The sequence below is a fragment of the Caretta caretta genome, chromosome 7 (genome assembly GCF_965140235.1).
Source record: "Caretta caretta isolate rCarCar2 chromosome 7, rCarCar1.hap1, whole genome shotgun sequence".
Lineage (NCBI taxonomy): Eukaryota > Metazoa > Chordata > Testudines > Cheloniidae > Caretta > Caretta caretta.
In genome coordinates, this window is record NC_134212.1 from 124,297,585 (window position 1) to 124,312,478 (window position 14,894).

Genomic DNA, 14,894 nt, shown 5'->3' on the forward strand with positions numbered 1-14,894 from the left:
AGGTCCTCCCAAAGCCTGAAGAAATAGAAATGCATAACTGGTGCTATTTACATTTGGATTAAAAGGATCTCACTTGTTGATTTCAAAGTGCTCTGAGGGGTAAATATCATCCAACATCACGCTCCCATGAAGAATGTTAGTGTGGTTAAATGCTTGTCATAACAGCCAGCGTCTCCCTCCCCCCAAAAAAGGTCAATCACATGAAAAGCAGCCAGATGAGAGTTTACCATTAGGGTGCCCAAAACACCTAGCAAGATGGAAGAGGTGTATTCCCCTTGCATCCACCCCTGACAGCTTTACAAACTAAACACATTGCTTATTTACATTCACTTCTCTATTTTTATTCTATTTCTCGCATGGTCTTCAAATACAGTTTTACAGCTCATTTTTCTGCTACAGATACTGTTGATCTAAAAACAGATTAATGAAAGTGGCATTCCAACCTTAATGAAAATTCATAACCATGAAAGATATGTCAACTTATCACTTTACAATCCTAGAGTGATGGTATTGGCCTGGACATTCCATCCATTTGTACAACTAACTTCTGTAACAATAAAATTCATAGGAAGAGATTGTGGCAACTCCTTAAAACCCAAGATATAAGGCCACAAGCATCCTATCCTGTAATGCTATGAATCCAGATCAAGTAGTAAATTGACTCTGGTATCCATTAAAAAAAGAAAAGGGAAAAAAAAAACACACACAACCACTCTTCCACTTGATAAACCAAGGGACCAGCTACTTACTCAAAGCTGCATTAAAACTAGTGACATTCAGCTCTGATTTACATAAGATCCCATAGCATGACCCTATACCTCTCTCTGTAAATGAAATGAACTTGTTTAAACTTAAATACTTCACTATTGAATTAAAAAATTATTCACATTCTGAAAAAGAAAATATCCTATGTGACTGCACTGGAAGGCCAAACATTAGCTTCTCCTTACAGGTTGCAGACAATACTGCAGTCTAATGCCATTTGTTACAGCTTGTAAAATTTCTTTAAAGCTACACAGATGGGAGCTTTAATAAGGACCTGAATGTCTTTTGTTCACCACCAAAACCAAGAGGGACATTTAAAAAGAAGGAAGTTAAACACAGTTGATGGTAGCAGGTGAAATCAGTAAGGTAATGTAATGTAAAGTGTATATTATTGGCCAATTACATCTCTGGAACACAGGGCTTCTACAGAAAAATCAATAACCCCCACAAATAGTGCGACTACCTCACTACCAGATCCCCTAACCATGCTGACTCCATCACATTAGTCAAATACATCAGATCTGGGTAAAAACATTAAACTCTTGGAATATCTGCAGTTACATTAATTAGGTAACCATTTAAGTAATTTGTAAAAATGTGCTTATTGTGGTGTTTCTTCTACAAAAAATCTTTGATACAAACATGCAGGATTTGAAGACCCTGATTTAGTCAAACCAGTATGAACAGTCTTTGAAACAGGAGACTGATCCGAAGACCAATCCTGACCATGGACCAGTTCCTTCTCACTTCCTCCATCCACCTCTTCTTTGAGACCGCCACCAAAATTAACAGGTTCAGCAGGCCTCCCACTGAATCGCTGTTTCAGTTCCAGGAGAATGATGATAGCACCAGGCAGTGGCAGCCTTGCAACAGAACTGTCTGTCCTCTGAAGGAATGATCCTTCTGGATCAGCATCTCTTACCCAACACGGTCAGTTTCCAGCTCTGGGTATGAGGCACTGTAGAAAAAGCCAACACTGAGGACAGATTCATTCACCATTGTGGTTTTACGTTATTCAAAAGTGCCATCTTGGACCAATACCATTTCACTTTTCAGAAGAAAAAAAATTACAAAACCAGTAAACACAAAGAAGTTATTAAGCATACAGCTAGTTTATATACACTGACATTTACAAGTCTGTCATTAGTGACTTTTGCCACAGACAACTGCACATTTGTCCCTACAAAGCACAAAGCCTGAACCAATGGTCATTAGCAGTGACAACTAGTCACTGTCTTATAAACAAGCATAAAGATAGCCATAAACAGAACCGTCAATACCGGTCTTTAAATTTGCTGACTGACACAAGTAATTCTTCCCATCTCTGCAACATGAAGTACCCCAACTACACCCCTCCTTCCTCACACCCTGCGGTATGACACAGGGAAAAAGAAAATCAGATCTTAAAAGTTACTCCAGATAAAGAGCACCATTCTGCTAACTGCATATATGGATGCAAAGAACTGCTACCAACCACATCACTGGGCAGGAAGGGGGGCGGGCTTTTCCCAGAGGATACAGCCCACGCAAGATTCCTTGGCACTTCACGTAAGACCAGGAAAGGACGACAACAAGGTTTCTCTTTTTCAGAACTGGGTTTTCAGCAGCACTCTCTTCATCCAGCAAGTTAACGTTTGAAATCTGTGATGGGTGGATTTTCACATAGCCCCTTCCAGCCGGTGGGCTGACTGCTGCGTTTGTGCAGTTAGACCATATGAAGATCCCCACCACCACCCACTCAGCTGTTAAGGGACTACAGTATTAGAACAGTTCATTGTCAAGGACTTCACAGGCTCCTTCCAAGGATAACAACATCCTTTGGAAATCCCTCCATTTTAGCTATTTCAAAACAACCCAGCTTGCTGTAAAATTCCAGGATTCTTTTATCATCTGGTCTCACTTCACAAAAAGCCCCACGGGAGCCTGAAGAAGAAAAAAGGGGGTAGGGTGGGAGGAGAAGAGTTATTGTAACAAAAAGACCCAAACTCTGCAAACATGGTTAGATTCTTTTCCATTTTTTTAACATTTAAAACCGATCAAATCACTGAACCAGTGCCATACCTGGTATATCTATTACCAGAAACGGAGGCTGGATTTATGGTAACATAGCTGATACCTCTCCACAAAGAGACCGTACGTTTCTCTTGCTGGCTTGTAGACTGCAGCCTATCAGTTTGTAGTCAAATTGCCTCTACAGGCCTACTTCACATGAAAACATCCCAAAGCTCAGGCTGAGAGATCAGCACCACAAAAGGGCATGTGAATAGTTCAAGAGAACTGCAAGCCTCAGGTATGCAGTGAGGCAAAAGGCCAAGTGCCTCCAGCATTCAAGAAGGAAGATCTCAGCATACTATCATACTTCGGAAATGGCTTCGCGGATTTCAGTTGGGGAAATATGAATATTTGTGTGGCTGCTGGGGACCTCAGTTAGCCAAACTGCTCCCTCAGTTCTTCCCATTTCCTAATTTGCAAAACGTTGGCTACGATAGTATCTTTTACAGAAGATAGACAGTAGCATTAGAGCTAGAATGTGAAAGCAACTTATAAACAACCTCATGTGCCAACTTCGCAGAAATCAGATCTCGCAGACCAACATGTGAATGCAAAATGCATTGGCACCACCTCCAGAACTCCCAATTTGGCTAGCACCAACGGGCTGAAGTGCTGTGGTCATTCTTAAATCACAGTACCCAGAGCAGCCCTCAACAATTCCAAGTGCAAAAAACTCACCATTAGCTTTCAGAGAGGACAGCAAGCAGGCCATCATGCTTTTGGCCACACTCGGGTCAGTCACTTTTTTGTGGATGTCTATCTTTATCAGCGACGGGAAGTTGGCAAGGAATGTCTCTGGCAATACTTCCTGCTCTTCATGGAAACTCAACATTATTTTCTAAAGAGGACAGAAAGGAACACAGTCTTTTAATCATGATCACTTTTGCTGATGTGGGCTGTTTTGTTCAGGGCTTTATGCCTCTAAGAGCATCACACACAAATCAGCAGAGACCAGGCACTTCAGATATACCTGCCTAAAGCAAAAACAAGCCTTAAGAATTTGCATTAAATTACCATTCACTGAATCTTGTAATTAGTGCTAGTTAGCCTTTTACTTTCATCCTCTTGATACAGGAAAATAAACCAGCTGTTTAAAAATAAAAGAAAGTTCTCTTTTCAGGAGTCTGAATTCCAATCAGTTAAAAATGAAACCAAGGTAGCAAAGATCTGAATTCTAGCAGTGGGATAAAATGGTCAGGCAAATACCTAAGGCTGTATTAATGTTGGAAAGACAAAAATAACAAGCACTGTACAAAATTACACTGCTCAGCTGATCTACTCCATAAAGGAGGAGATTCCATCAGTCCTACCAGGAAGTTGGACAAGAATTTTAGAAGATGACCTCACCATTAGTGAAATTTAGGTACTGGTACAGTGACAGTAGGGAAGAGATCTACTAGTAGAGATCATCTGAAGTCCCTCGCCCTTAGGCGCACTCAGAACTTTTATTTATACCACACTGAAGTGTGGCAGTGGTGGCAAAGTAGAAATGCACCTCAGATTACATATTATGGTAACACTTAATCTACTTTAATTGTTTAGTCTAAGGTGCCACTAGTACTCCTTTTCTTTTTGCGAATACAGACTAACACGGCTGCTACTCTGAAACCTGAAATTAATCTACTTTACAAAACAAAGCCCAACAAGAATTTGTTTTCTCACACAAGGGGGAACAATATCCACTTGCAAGGGGAAAAAAATGTAACCAGTATTTAGAGCAACAAGTGCAGTGTAATGGGTAATCAAAAGGATTAACAGGCAAGGAGCAAAATTTGACTGTTTTGGGCTCAAGGCGCAACTTCACGGCTTCTGTCTAGCAGTCTTTGCAAGTAGAGGAAGATACAACTGGAAGGCTGCTGATGGACAGGAAATGTGAAACAGGGAGAGTACCATCCTCTTGGAAAGGAACACTCCTTGAGGAATCTAAGAGTAGAGCACTCTCCACCCAGTGGCAGCACTGGCTGATAATTCTTACATTCTGGATGTGCAGTATCACATGGCAGTCTTGAAAAGTTCACTCACTCAAGCCTGGTGCCACTCTGCCCAGGATGCAGCTACAGGCTTAGTGCAGCAAGCCTTGCACTTCAGCTGACACACAAGCCTCTCAGATGTAAGTGCTGACCCATTCACTAAAACAACCCTTCTATAGGCCCCAAGTCCTTTCCTGCAACTCTCAGAGTATGAACAAGGCAAATAACTTCCCAAAGGATTGGGATCAGAGCAGGTAAATCCTAAGGCCCCTAAGTCAACCCAGATCTTTTCTAGTTTTCAGCTGGGAAGGAAGACATCTGGAAGTGAAATTCTGACATCACCATCAAAGAGGAAGCTAGGCTATCGATGGAAAACTACTGTCCTGGAGGAACACTAGGAAACCCCCTTGGAAAATCATTTTTCTCACTGGATCCCTTAATGTGCTGATGGGGAAAGACAGGACCTCCAGGAAGTTGAAACATCCTTAAATATTTCTTGCAGAAATGGAGAGAAGGCATTTTGGCATTCCTGGCTGAAGTTCCCTGCTTTCTACACCAACCGGGGAGACATCCCACACATCTCATTTTAAGCAAAATAGTTTTTCCTCCTGGAATACATCATGGCAAAGGCCGCCCTATTCAATTCCTCCACCTCCTTCAGTCGTGTCCTGTCACACACCAAGAGCTTCAAAGCACCTGGGCTGGGGTGCGTCACAGGCCTCCAAACAAGCAGCTACAGGGACAGGGATGCTGGTCTTCTGGACAGGGCCAAGAAATCTGCTAACCAAATTTTTCTCATCCAGTGTGGTATAACATGGATCAGGAGACCTAATGTGTTCAATGCTTTCCAGATCGGTAGAAGCTGAGGGAAGGTGTAAGCATCTAACAAAAATACATCCTGCACTAAAGCTTCTGTCTGATTACCTGCTGCAGTACCTGGGTTCCTTTGCGTCCACTGTCATCTAAAAGATGAGTCTTTAGAGAGCACTCCCCTGGGAGAAACCTGCTGCATGCCAGTCAATTCACTCCAATGTTGGATTTCCAGAAACACAAAGGTCCAGAAAGTTCCTGCCTATCTAAGTAAGATTTGATTCCATTGCTAGGATCTTGCTCCTGCTGCCTCAGTGGTGACTGAGATAAGCCACCAATGCCCTATTGTCCACCCTGATCAGAACGTGGCAACCTCTGCACTGATCTTAATGACAGTCAGTCACCCAGCACTTAGTACTAGTACATTTATCTCCAAGACACTGCCCATGGCATAATGCCATTCTGTTGAGTATGTCCTATTCCTCAAGGCTTACATCTACTGTAATCTGCAGTCTGGGAACTTTGTGCAGAAGGGTCCAGTGGTCATGCAATCATCTCAGAGAGGACCTGACCCACAGATAATGGGGACACAGCCCAAGTCATCTTTGCTGATCCTCAGAGCAGCAATCACCAGCTGTTGCAGTTCCCAGCAGTCCTGTGCCCATGAAATCAGGTCATAACAGGACACCATGCAGTCCAGGAGGGAGAGGAGCATCCTCAAAGGAGACAGTGCAGAAGCTGAAACAAGAGGACAGGGCCTGATACCTGAAATGTAGTCGGCTTCCCCTTTCCCTGGTCACTGTATTCTAAGATCTTCCCTTGACACTTGCTCAAGTGAGCTAGCTTTCCAAGTAAAGAACAACAGAAAGAAGCATCATGACTATAGTCATGGGCTGGAGTATGTCAGCAACGAAAGCCTGGGAGTAATAGCAGCAGTAGGCATTGTGCAGGGTGATTTGCAAAAGTCACTGATGGATTTCAATGGAGGGGAAGTCTAAATGTGTGTCCCTCAAGTCTATAGATATCGGAGTGACTCCTAAGCTACCAAAACGGCATGCAAGGTCTCCAGTCGGCATTGTTGCTACTTCACAAACTGGTTGAACCACATCAGGCTTAGAATGAACCTTTTTCTCCTTGGTCGTTTCTTTACCACAGCTAACTCAAGTACGCTTCTGAACCAGATGGTCAAGGGATAGACATTAAAAACATGCAGCAGTTAAATTAAGTGGGCAAAGATAGGACGTGCCCTCTTTTTTGAATTAAAAAGGTTTAGAAGGGAGAAATGAGAACAGTTTGATGAGTGAGAGGAACAAGGACACTGTAGCAGCTCATGTTCAGAGAGAAGACCATCTATCCAATGTGCTCAGTGGGAAAAGAGTCTACCTCTCAGACTGTAGTCTGGAAGGGAAATCCCAAAATAGGCAAAGGGCAGTAAGACTGGGTGGATCTGGGTTTGTCTCCTTGTTTACAAGAGGATCCATTACCTGCATAAAGTTTGGTCTTCAGGAGGTATTTGATTTGGGAAGTGCATAACTGAAAAGGTCTTCAAGAAGGCTGAACACTTTGGATCAAACTGTCTAAGAAGCTGTGAATGGAAGAAACACTCTTCTGATGTCGGCCAACATGGAATCCAAGATATCACTAAAAAGGTGGGAATCTGTAAAGGGAAACGAAAGCAGCACTTCCTTTCCCGATACTCCAAGACAGCTGCCTTTGTATGCGTCTTGGAGGGGCTTCACTGCCCTGTGAGCTGTTACAGGAAGATTAAGTGCAGCACACCATGCAATTGTGAGTGGGGTGGCCTCACCAACTGAAGAATTTGCTATCTGAAGTTGGTCCACTGGTAAAGAGAGCAAGACACTAAATTTGGTTTTAATCTTCTGGAAACGCAAAACCTGTCCTCTACTAGTGCTTTGCACCATCTAGTTTTAAATGGATCAAATGCTCAAGGTTGAAACTTAATACATCACAACAGCAGAGATTAGAGACTCCAGAACAGTCAAGACATGAAGTCTCCACTCTGCAGGCTTAGTGCATAAACTGGAGCACCACCTTCCCAGTCACAGCCTATCCTCAAGAATAGGAGAGGAAATAATCAAGACAGTTTCTAATCAAACCCATTCTACAGAGTATACAGCCGTTTAGAAATGAAACTCCTCACAGCAAACAGTATTCTCTATTTTGCAGGCAAGGTCAATTGGATCGGGTGTGCAGATGGCATTTTTGTATTACAGATCTGTGTCAGAAGAGGATATGTATGTTCCCCTCCCATTTCCAGCCAGCTTTACTGAGGGAGCTTGAGCACTGGACTGTTTGTTGGTTCAGCTAGGGTATGCCAGAGACTGCACTGATCTTGGTAGTAGACTATTCCTTTAACATTCGGCAACCTTTGATACCATCCATGAAGTTCTGATGACTCAGAGGACCCTAGAGTAGACAAGAATGGTTCAAGTGATTCAATTTTCCACAGACAAATGATAGACGGTGACGCTGGTAACTGCTTATCTGCTTTGAGGGTTTTCATGTAGGGGTCTATTGACACCTCTACTATTTAACCTGAGTCTCTAGAAGCTTGGGGACATAGTGAGGTGATCTGCATGATGGTGCTATGATTATGTGGATGATAGGCATGAAGGGTGTTTCCTTGATGCTCTTCTAGTTCCTCTAACCACAATAGGAAGTTACAGTAAACACACTCAATCCAAACAAGATTAAGGTAATGCTGGTAGAGGCAACAGGAAGGCTACTAGATAGCAGGGTGTTGCCTGCCTCTATTGAAGGGTTTTGTCTGCACTTCATTTAGGTTGCTTTTGGATTCCCAGGCTGGCCCTTGACTTCTGAATGTAGCTGATGATCAATGTCTTACCCGCATCTGATAAAGATACCAGATCTCTCCAGTGTGGACCTTGCTATGGTCCATCTGCATAGTTGCATTCTGACCATCTGCATAGCTGTACCACACAAGGAGCACATTATACCAGTTCTCTGAAGCATGTGCTGATTTTCTATTCCTCTCCAAGAGCAGTTCAAGGTTGTGCCTAGGACCTAAGCCATGTCAAACAAGAGGCCCTCCCCCACCTTACATGCTGCTGTCACAACTGATGTGCATTAACAACTCTTAGATTTGAATGTCAGAGCTGGAGGCAGGGCAGTCTCAGAGGAGGATAGGCATAGTATAAATGCTTCCACAGATCGAAGCGTGCTGTTCTAATGATGAGAAAGCGCATAAGGCAAGTGGATAACAAATACCTCTTTAAAAAACAGGACTGTAACGTTCAGCATAATTCCAGTCTCATGGGACTACTAACCTCTGCTTCAGACAGTTCTTTATCACCATTCGGCTTACTGTACTTTTCCTGCATAAAAGGGATCCAAGAAATTTTGCATTTTTTAATGAAGGGTGTTACATCGACAGTGCCCAAAGCATAGCCACATATGCCATCCTCATCTTCAAGGACAAAGCAGTAATCCAGACTGAGGGAAAGCAGGCCTCCCACTAACCTGCAGAGAGGAGAGCAGTATCTGGTGAGTTCACCACAGAAACAAAGCAACAAGTCACTTCAAACTAGGTATTGTCTTTGTAGGTTAATAGAGAGGATACTGTACACAAGGAAGGAGAGTCATTATACCAGGGTGGAAGATGAAGGCACTGATCTACTCAGTCACTTAGGACCACATTTTCCATACTGCATGTGTAATCACCACCACTTTGCACAAATTGCGAGTGCAGCTATGAAGATGTAGAAAATCAAATATGAAGTGCTCAGGCCATGAGCTCAGAAAGGGGATTAAGACCCAGCTGCCATTCCATTGCAATGGACAGGCTTCCTCCTGCCAGGGCCCCAGTGAGCCCACCCTTCCCATAGTTATGGAGCTGAGGGAACAATAATAGAACCTTCTAGTGACATGTCCTGCCAGCAGACCTACAGTCTGCAACATAACTCTCCTTTCTTCTGATTAGTTGCAGTAAACCATCTCTTTCAACCCGTTCCAATAGTTCCTGCAGACATGTCCATGCCGCTCCCCACCATTCCTTCTACCTTCTTTTTTATCCCATTTCTACTCATCTCTTCCTATCCCCCACGATAGAGCTGCCCCCATTACTTCAATAAATCAAAACATTAACAAGATGGGAAGAACTCAAATAGCTCATGCTCAAGAAGCTAAAAAGCTCAGTCTTCCCTTCTGCTTTCATCTCACTTGTCATTTCTTCATCTAGTATTTAGGCTGTGGTGTGGAGAGTGCATCTTGTCTTCATCTGTGATGCACCTCACATTTTTATAAAATACATTTATGTACCTTAAAAAGATAGTTGATGGCTAGCAGAATGTTTTACAAGACAAACTCAGGTATTTAAACACAATATAAAACAAGACTCTGAAAGGAAGCTGAAGCAAAAAGGACAGGGGATAACTAAAACCACATTTACATCCAGGATGTTAAAGAAAACTCCCACCAGTGCTATCACTAGATCTGAACCAGTGGAAGCCCTAGTGTAGAAGGCCCACCACTTTAAAGCAGCTGCAAGTATATCGAATCATAAACTGATAAAAGGTCAATTTGCAGGAACCTTGTTTATACTTGAATTCTCACGGGTGCTACCACCAGTTCAGCTGACCCACTGCTGAGAATGTCTACACCGGGGAAACGTACAGAGACGAGTTGGAAGTAAAACCTTCAATAAAACAGGTATTTGAGCATAAATGGAGTAACAACTACTGTCTTGGAAGTCTGACTGCCATTCAATTATACTTTGCAGAAGTTGAAGTGAAAAAGGAGTGGTAGTCCACTCCGGAGTGTAGTTTTGTCTCTTCTCCCATCTTTACACTTTTCCTTTTATCCCTTCTATTTTCCTTTCCATTCAATCTTATGCCCTACCACAACCTTCTAGGAGCTAGTCCATGGCATCTCTGCTTTCTCCTACAAATCACTTCTGAACACAAGCTTCTTCCAAGAGGCCCAAAAACCCTAACTCAGCCCCACTTCTCTGAAAACTACAGCTGTTGAATAGAAAGAAAACAAGCGAACAAAAAACCCGTCTATTACCACTCTGCTATTTTGTGTTTGTTTCACCATTTCTTCAATTATCTATGCTTTATTTACACAGAAAACTCTTCAGTGCAGAGACCCATAAAGCACCCAGCACACTGTTGATGTTACATAAATATCAGCACACCAGAATTACAATGGCTGCAGACATACATGCAAATTTTAAAAGTAAGGATGTCCTACATACTTGTCTCCAATTAAGTCTGGCTGACTATGGAAAGGTTGATCAGCTCCATCATCATACATCTCTCTGCAAATCTTATACACCGATGCCTAAAAACAGACATAGAATGATTATTTTTCTAATTCCAAAACACCCTTTTATTTAAGATAAACACACTGATTAGCAATTTTGCCTTAGAGAGAGTTTATTAATAAGTTCTCCACTGTGAAACAAGTTTCAATATGCAGTTTGGTTGCATGGATGCATGTAAAGCATTTTTTATCCGTTAAAGACTCTTCAAGGATCTTTCTTGCAACTAGTTAAAACTCTGCCTCAAAAAACCTCACACCCACAGTGCTTCTAACAGGAAAGGAATGCTGAAGATCAGGTCAACATCTGTCTCAACCATGAAGAGCATTAAACATACTCATTAATTACTAACTGCTCTCTGGGTATATTTAACAGGCTGTAATGTTAAATAGCTACATGGATGTTTCATATTCAACCAAAACAAGGTACTTCTGCAGGGCTGGATATGTCCTGACAGATTCCTTCATATTAAGGAGTTACTGCCCTTCAGCAGCAGAAGCAGAATTTCTCTATTTGAAAAGCTAACCTATTTATAGGATCAGACATTTTAAATGGCATATACTAGGTTTTTGTTTGAATACAAGTTGACTAAATGATGAGTCTTCACCCTTTTTCTTAATAATCAGATTCTCCCTCTCCAAAACTTGTACTCTTTGTGACAGCATGTCTTAGGTATGGCCTATGCAAAAATTTGTGTCAGTTTTACTAAAGGTATAATTTTAGGTTGGGATTTTCAAATCTGGCTCAGGGACTTAGGGGAATGAGTCTCACTGAAAGTCAACGGGGCCTGTGATCCTAAGTCACTTAGATGATTAAATTCCACCCCTAAAGATTCAATTAAACTTGTGCAAAGCCCTGTGTGTTCCTTCTTTTTTCAATTAGAACCTGGCTTCTCACTTTAGCTTGCATCAGTCAATACAAGAGTGTAAATGAAACCAATGTAAATATTTTTAAACAGATACACGTATGTCCACACAATGGTTTGCACTGGTTTAACTATACCAATTAATGACAGGTTTCAGAGTAGCAGTCGTGTTAGTCTGTATCCGTAAACTGAAAAGGAGGACTTGTGGCACCTTAGAGACTAGTAAATTTAGCTGAGCATAAGCTTTTTGAGCTACATCTCACTTCATTGGATGCATGCAGTGGAAAATACAGTGGGGAGATTTTATATACACAGAGAACATGAAACAATGGGTGTTACCATACACACTGTAACGAGAGTGATCAGGTAACATGAGCTATTACCAGCAGCACTGCTACCTGATCACTCTGGTTACAGTGTGTATGGTAACACCCATTGTTTCATGTTCTCTGTGTATATATAAAATCTCCCCACTGTATTTTCCACTGCATACATCCGATGAAGTGAGCTGTAGCTCACAAAAGCTTATGCTCAAATAAATTGGTTAGTCTCGAAGGTGCCACAAGTCCTCCTTTTCTTTATACCAATTAAATCACACCTTTAGTTAAGGCAGTGTAATCGTGTTTAGACAAGGCCTTAGATTATAGGGCTGTTCGGGACATAGGGAAACACCTTTATGGGAAAGGCACTAAAGCAGTGTAAACTTACAGTATAAGACTTATTTGAGAATGACAGCCTCAAATCCCATTTAGAAGCCACTCCTTGAGGGGAAAAGAAAAAAGAAAAAAACCTGAAGCTAAGTTAAGCACTTTAAAGAAAATCCGAGTGCTTACTTTGTAAGTCTACAAACCAGGAAGAGCAGCTAACCAGCAGTGATGAGCTCCCCAAGTAATTCTGTTATGCAGAAGCTAAAATTCAGTGGCACTTCCCAGACTGACCATCAAGTGCATACTTTGGGTGTGTGTATATATATATTATATATATATATATATATATATATATATATAGATAGATATAGATATATGCAGTCGCTAAAAAGATTAACTTACAGCACATTATATTACATACACTGCCAAAGAAATCCTGCAATAGCTTATCACTTAGTTTTCATTTTAGAGAAGGAGAATGGGCTAGTGGCTAGAAAAGGTGACTAGTGTCTGGATTTATGTATTGTAGACTTGGTGCTGAGAGTGACTTGTTGTGTGACTTTGGGAGAGTCATTTCACCTTTCTACCTCAGTTCCCCCCAATCTACAAACAAGGACACTTGCATCTCACAGGAAGATTAGGAGGCTTACTAGTACATGAACTGCTCTTAGAAATCGATACGTAAAAGCAGCATATTATTAACCAAGGGAATAGAGCCAGTTGGGGCAGCATAACAGCCAATGGAACCAGTGCTGAACAGTAATGTTCATTAACGTCAGAGGTTACCTCATCTTTTGGAAAGTAGGGTCTGATAGTGTAAACCTTGGAAGTTGGCGTCAACGGAGGTGGCTGAAAAAAGAGGTCATTTGCCCCATCAATAGGCAGCAAACGCTGTGAAAACAAAAGACTTAATATGAGTGTTTGAAAGGCAACAGAGACATCGCACTCTGGCATGTGCACTGCAGACTCCCAAATTAACATTTGCTACTGCAGGCACCCCAGATGGTGGGGTTGGTATGCTTTACAAATACAAAGACCTTATTATCTGAATAGGAATTATCCAATTGGTGTTTTAAAATATGCAATTGTAACAGCACATTAACGGTGTTTATGTTAAGCTCATTTCTGCTTTAACATACTTATACCAATCATATCTACACTGTCTCTGTGTAAGAACATAGCATGTCAGGAGGAAAGGTTTGGTCTGAAGAGGGTTAACTGGCCAGAGGAGACACTTTATCCCAAAAGCAATGCGCTGATTCTATTTGCTGCGCGCAGAGCACCTGTGAGGGGGAAAAAGTACAGCACTTGAAAAATCCATGAACAAATTCGAACATGGTGAACAGAGGTTTAAGAATATTCTCCAATTGAAACCTTCCAGTAAATGAGTTACAACTTTGTTTAGAGAAGAATCAAAACTTGTGTCAGTGACACTCTCTTGCTCATGGAATTCCCATTGGCAGACAAGCATGCGCGCATTGTGCAATTGCGGGCGCAGATAAAAACGCTGTGCGACCTGCAAAGAAACAATGTGAAATGTACAACTAAAGCCGCTGCGCTTCGCGGGCGCATGGGACACGCAGCATCTCCTTGAGAAATTACTGTGGAAAGGGGAGGAAAATTATTTTAAAACCAAGCTGTAAGGCTAATTGGACTTTGGACCAGAAAGCCTTCGGCAGACCAATCCTTCCAGACCTCTGTTGTGCAACAAAAGGTTTCTCATAAAACAAAGAAAATGCCATTCAGTTGTGAAGTCATATTGATACCTGGAACTCTCCTGCTAGACCACCTCTAAAGGCCCAGGGTTCTTGGTCTCCACTTAAGAACTGTGCTGAAGATTGACTACGACACCCTGTTGAGATCAGATCCAAGCGGAGAACGTTACGAGAAGGGGGATTTCCTGGGGGGGTCTAACATGTCCAAAAAGCTAACATACACTTTGTGGAAAAAGCTCTCTAACTGAGCTATAATCCAGGACTTTGGGGGAGGCGGTAATAATGTTGTACAATTTGTAAAAATTCTAAGTGCTCATGCCCTTAATGGATAAATAAAATGCAATATCTATGTTACTGTTTTCAGATAATGGGCTAACGAGCAGACAAGTAAGTATTTAAAAAGCCAATAATACACCTCATCCCACACCGGGAGGCATGAGATCTGTGCAATGATATAAGCTTCCCAGACCTGTTTTGTACATTCTTTTGCCTGTACATTTATGGCAGAAGCATCATGTCCTTAGTGAAGAGGACATTTTGGAAGCAATATGGCCTGGTTAATAGCTACTATTGCAAATTTCATCAAACAGATAATACAAGACAAATTCCATTACCACAGCCCCTTGAAAAAATTGGACCTGTCTGAAGTCACATTTTAGTATTATTTGTTTTAATCTTGTCAGAAAACTAGGGTTGGTAAAAAAATTCATGGAATGGTCTGACTCACTTAAGACAGCTGTATGGAACAGTGGCCTCATTGCAACAGAC

At 41.8% G+C, this 14,894-nt stretch overlaps 1 protein-coding gene across 5 annotated transcripts in view; it reads right to left on the minus strand.

Moving 5' to 3' along the window:
* Nucleotides 1–316: 316 nt before the first annotated feature.
* OGA (O-GlcNAcase) overlaps nt 317–14,894 on the minus strand; it is a 43,825-nt gene continuing 29,247 nt past the window's right edge. For all 5 annotated transcript variants that reach the window (XM_075131114.1, XM_075131112.1, XM_048857253.2 and 2 more), the window contains 6 exons: nt 14,178–14,263; nt 13,198–13,302; nt 10,834–10,919; nt 8,906–9,098; nt 3,496–3,655; nt 317–2,688 (listed from right to left, as the gene is read on the minus strand). In XM_075131114.1, the coding sequence (XP_074987215.1) occupies nt 2,552–2,688; nt 3,496–3,655; nt 8,906–9,098; nt 10,834–10,919; nt 13,198–13,302; nt 14,178–14,263 (767 nt within the window). In that variant the 3' untranslated portion in view covers nt 317–2,551. The remainder of the gene's footprint in view (nt 2,689–3,495; nt 3,656–8,905; nt 9,099–10,833; nt 10,920–13,197; nt 13,303–14,177; nt 14,264–14,894) is intronic.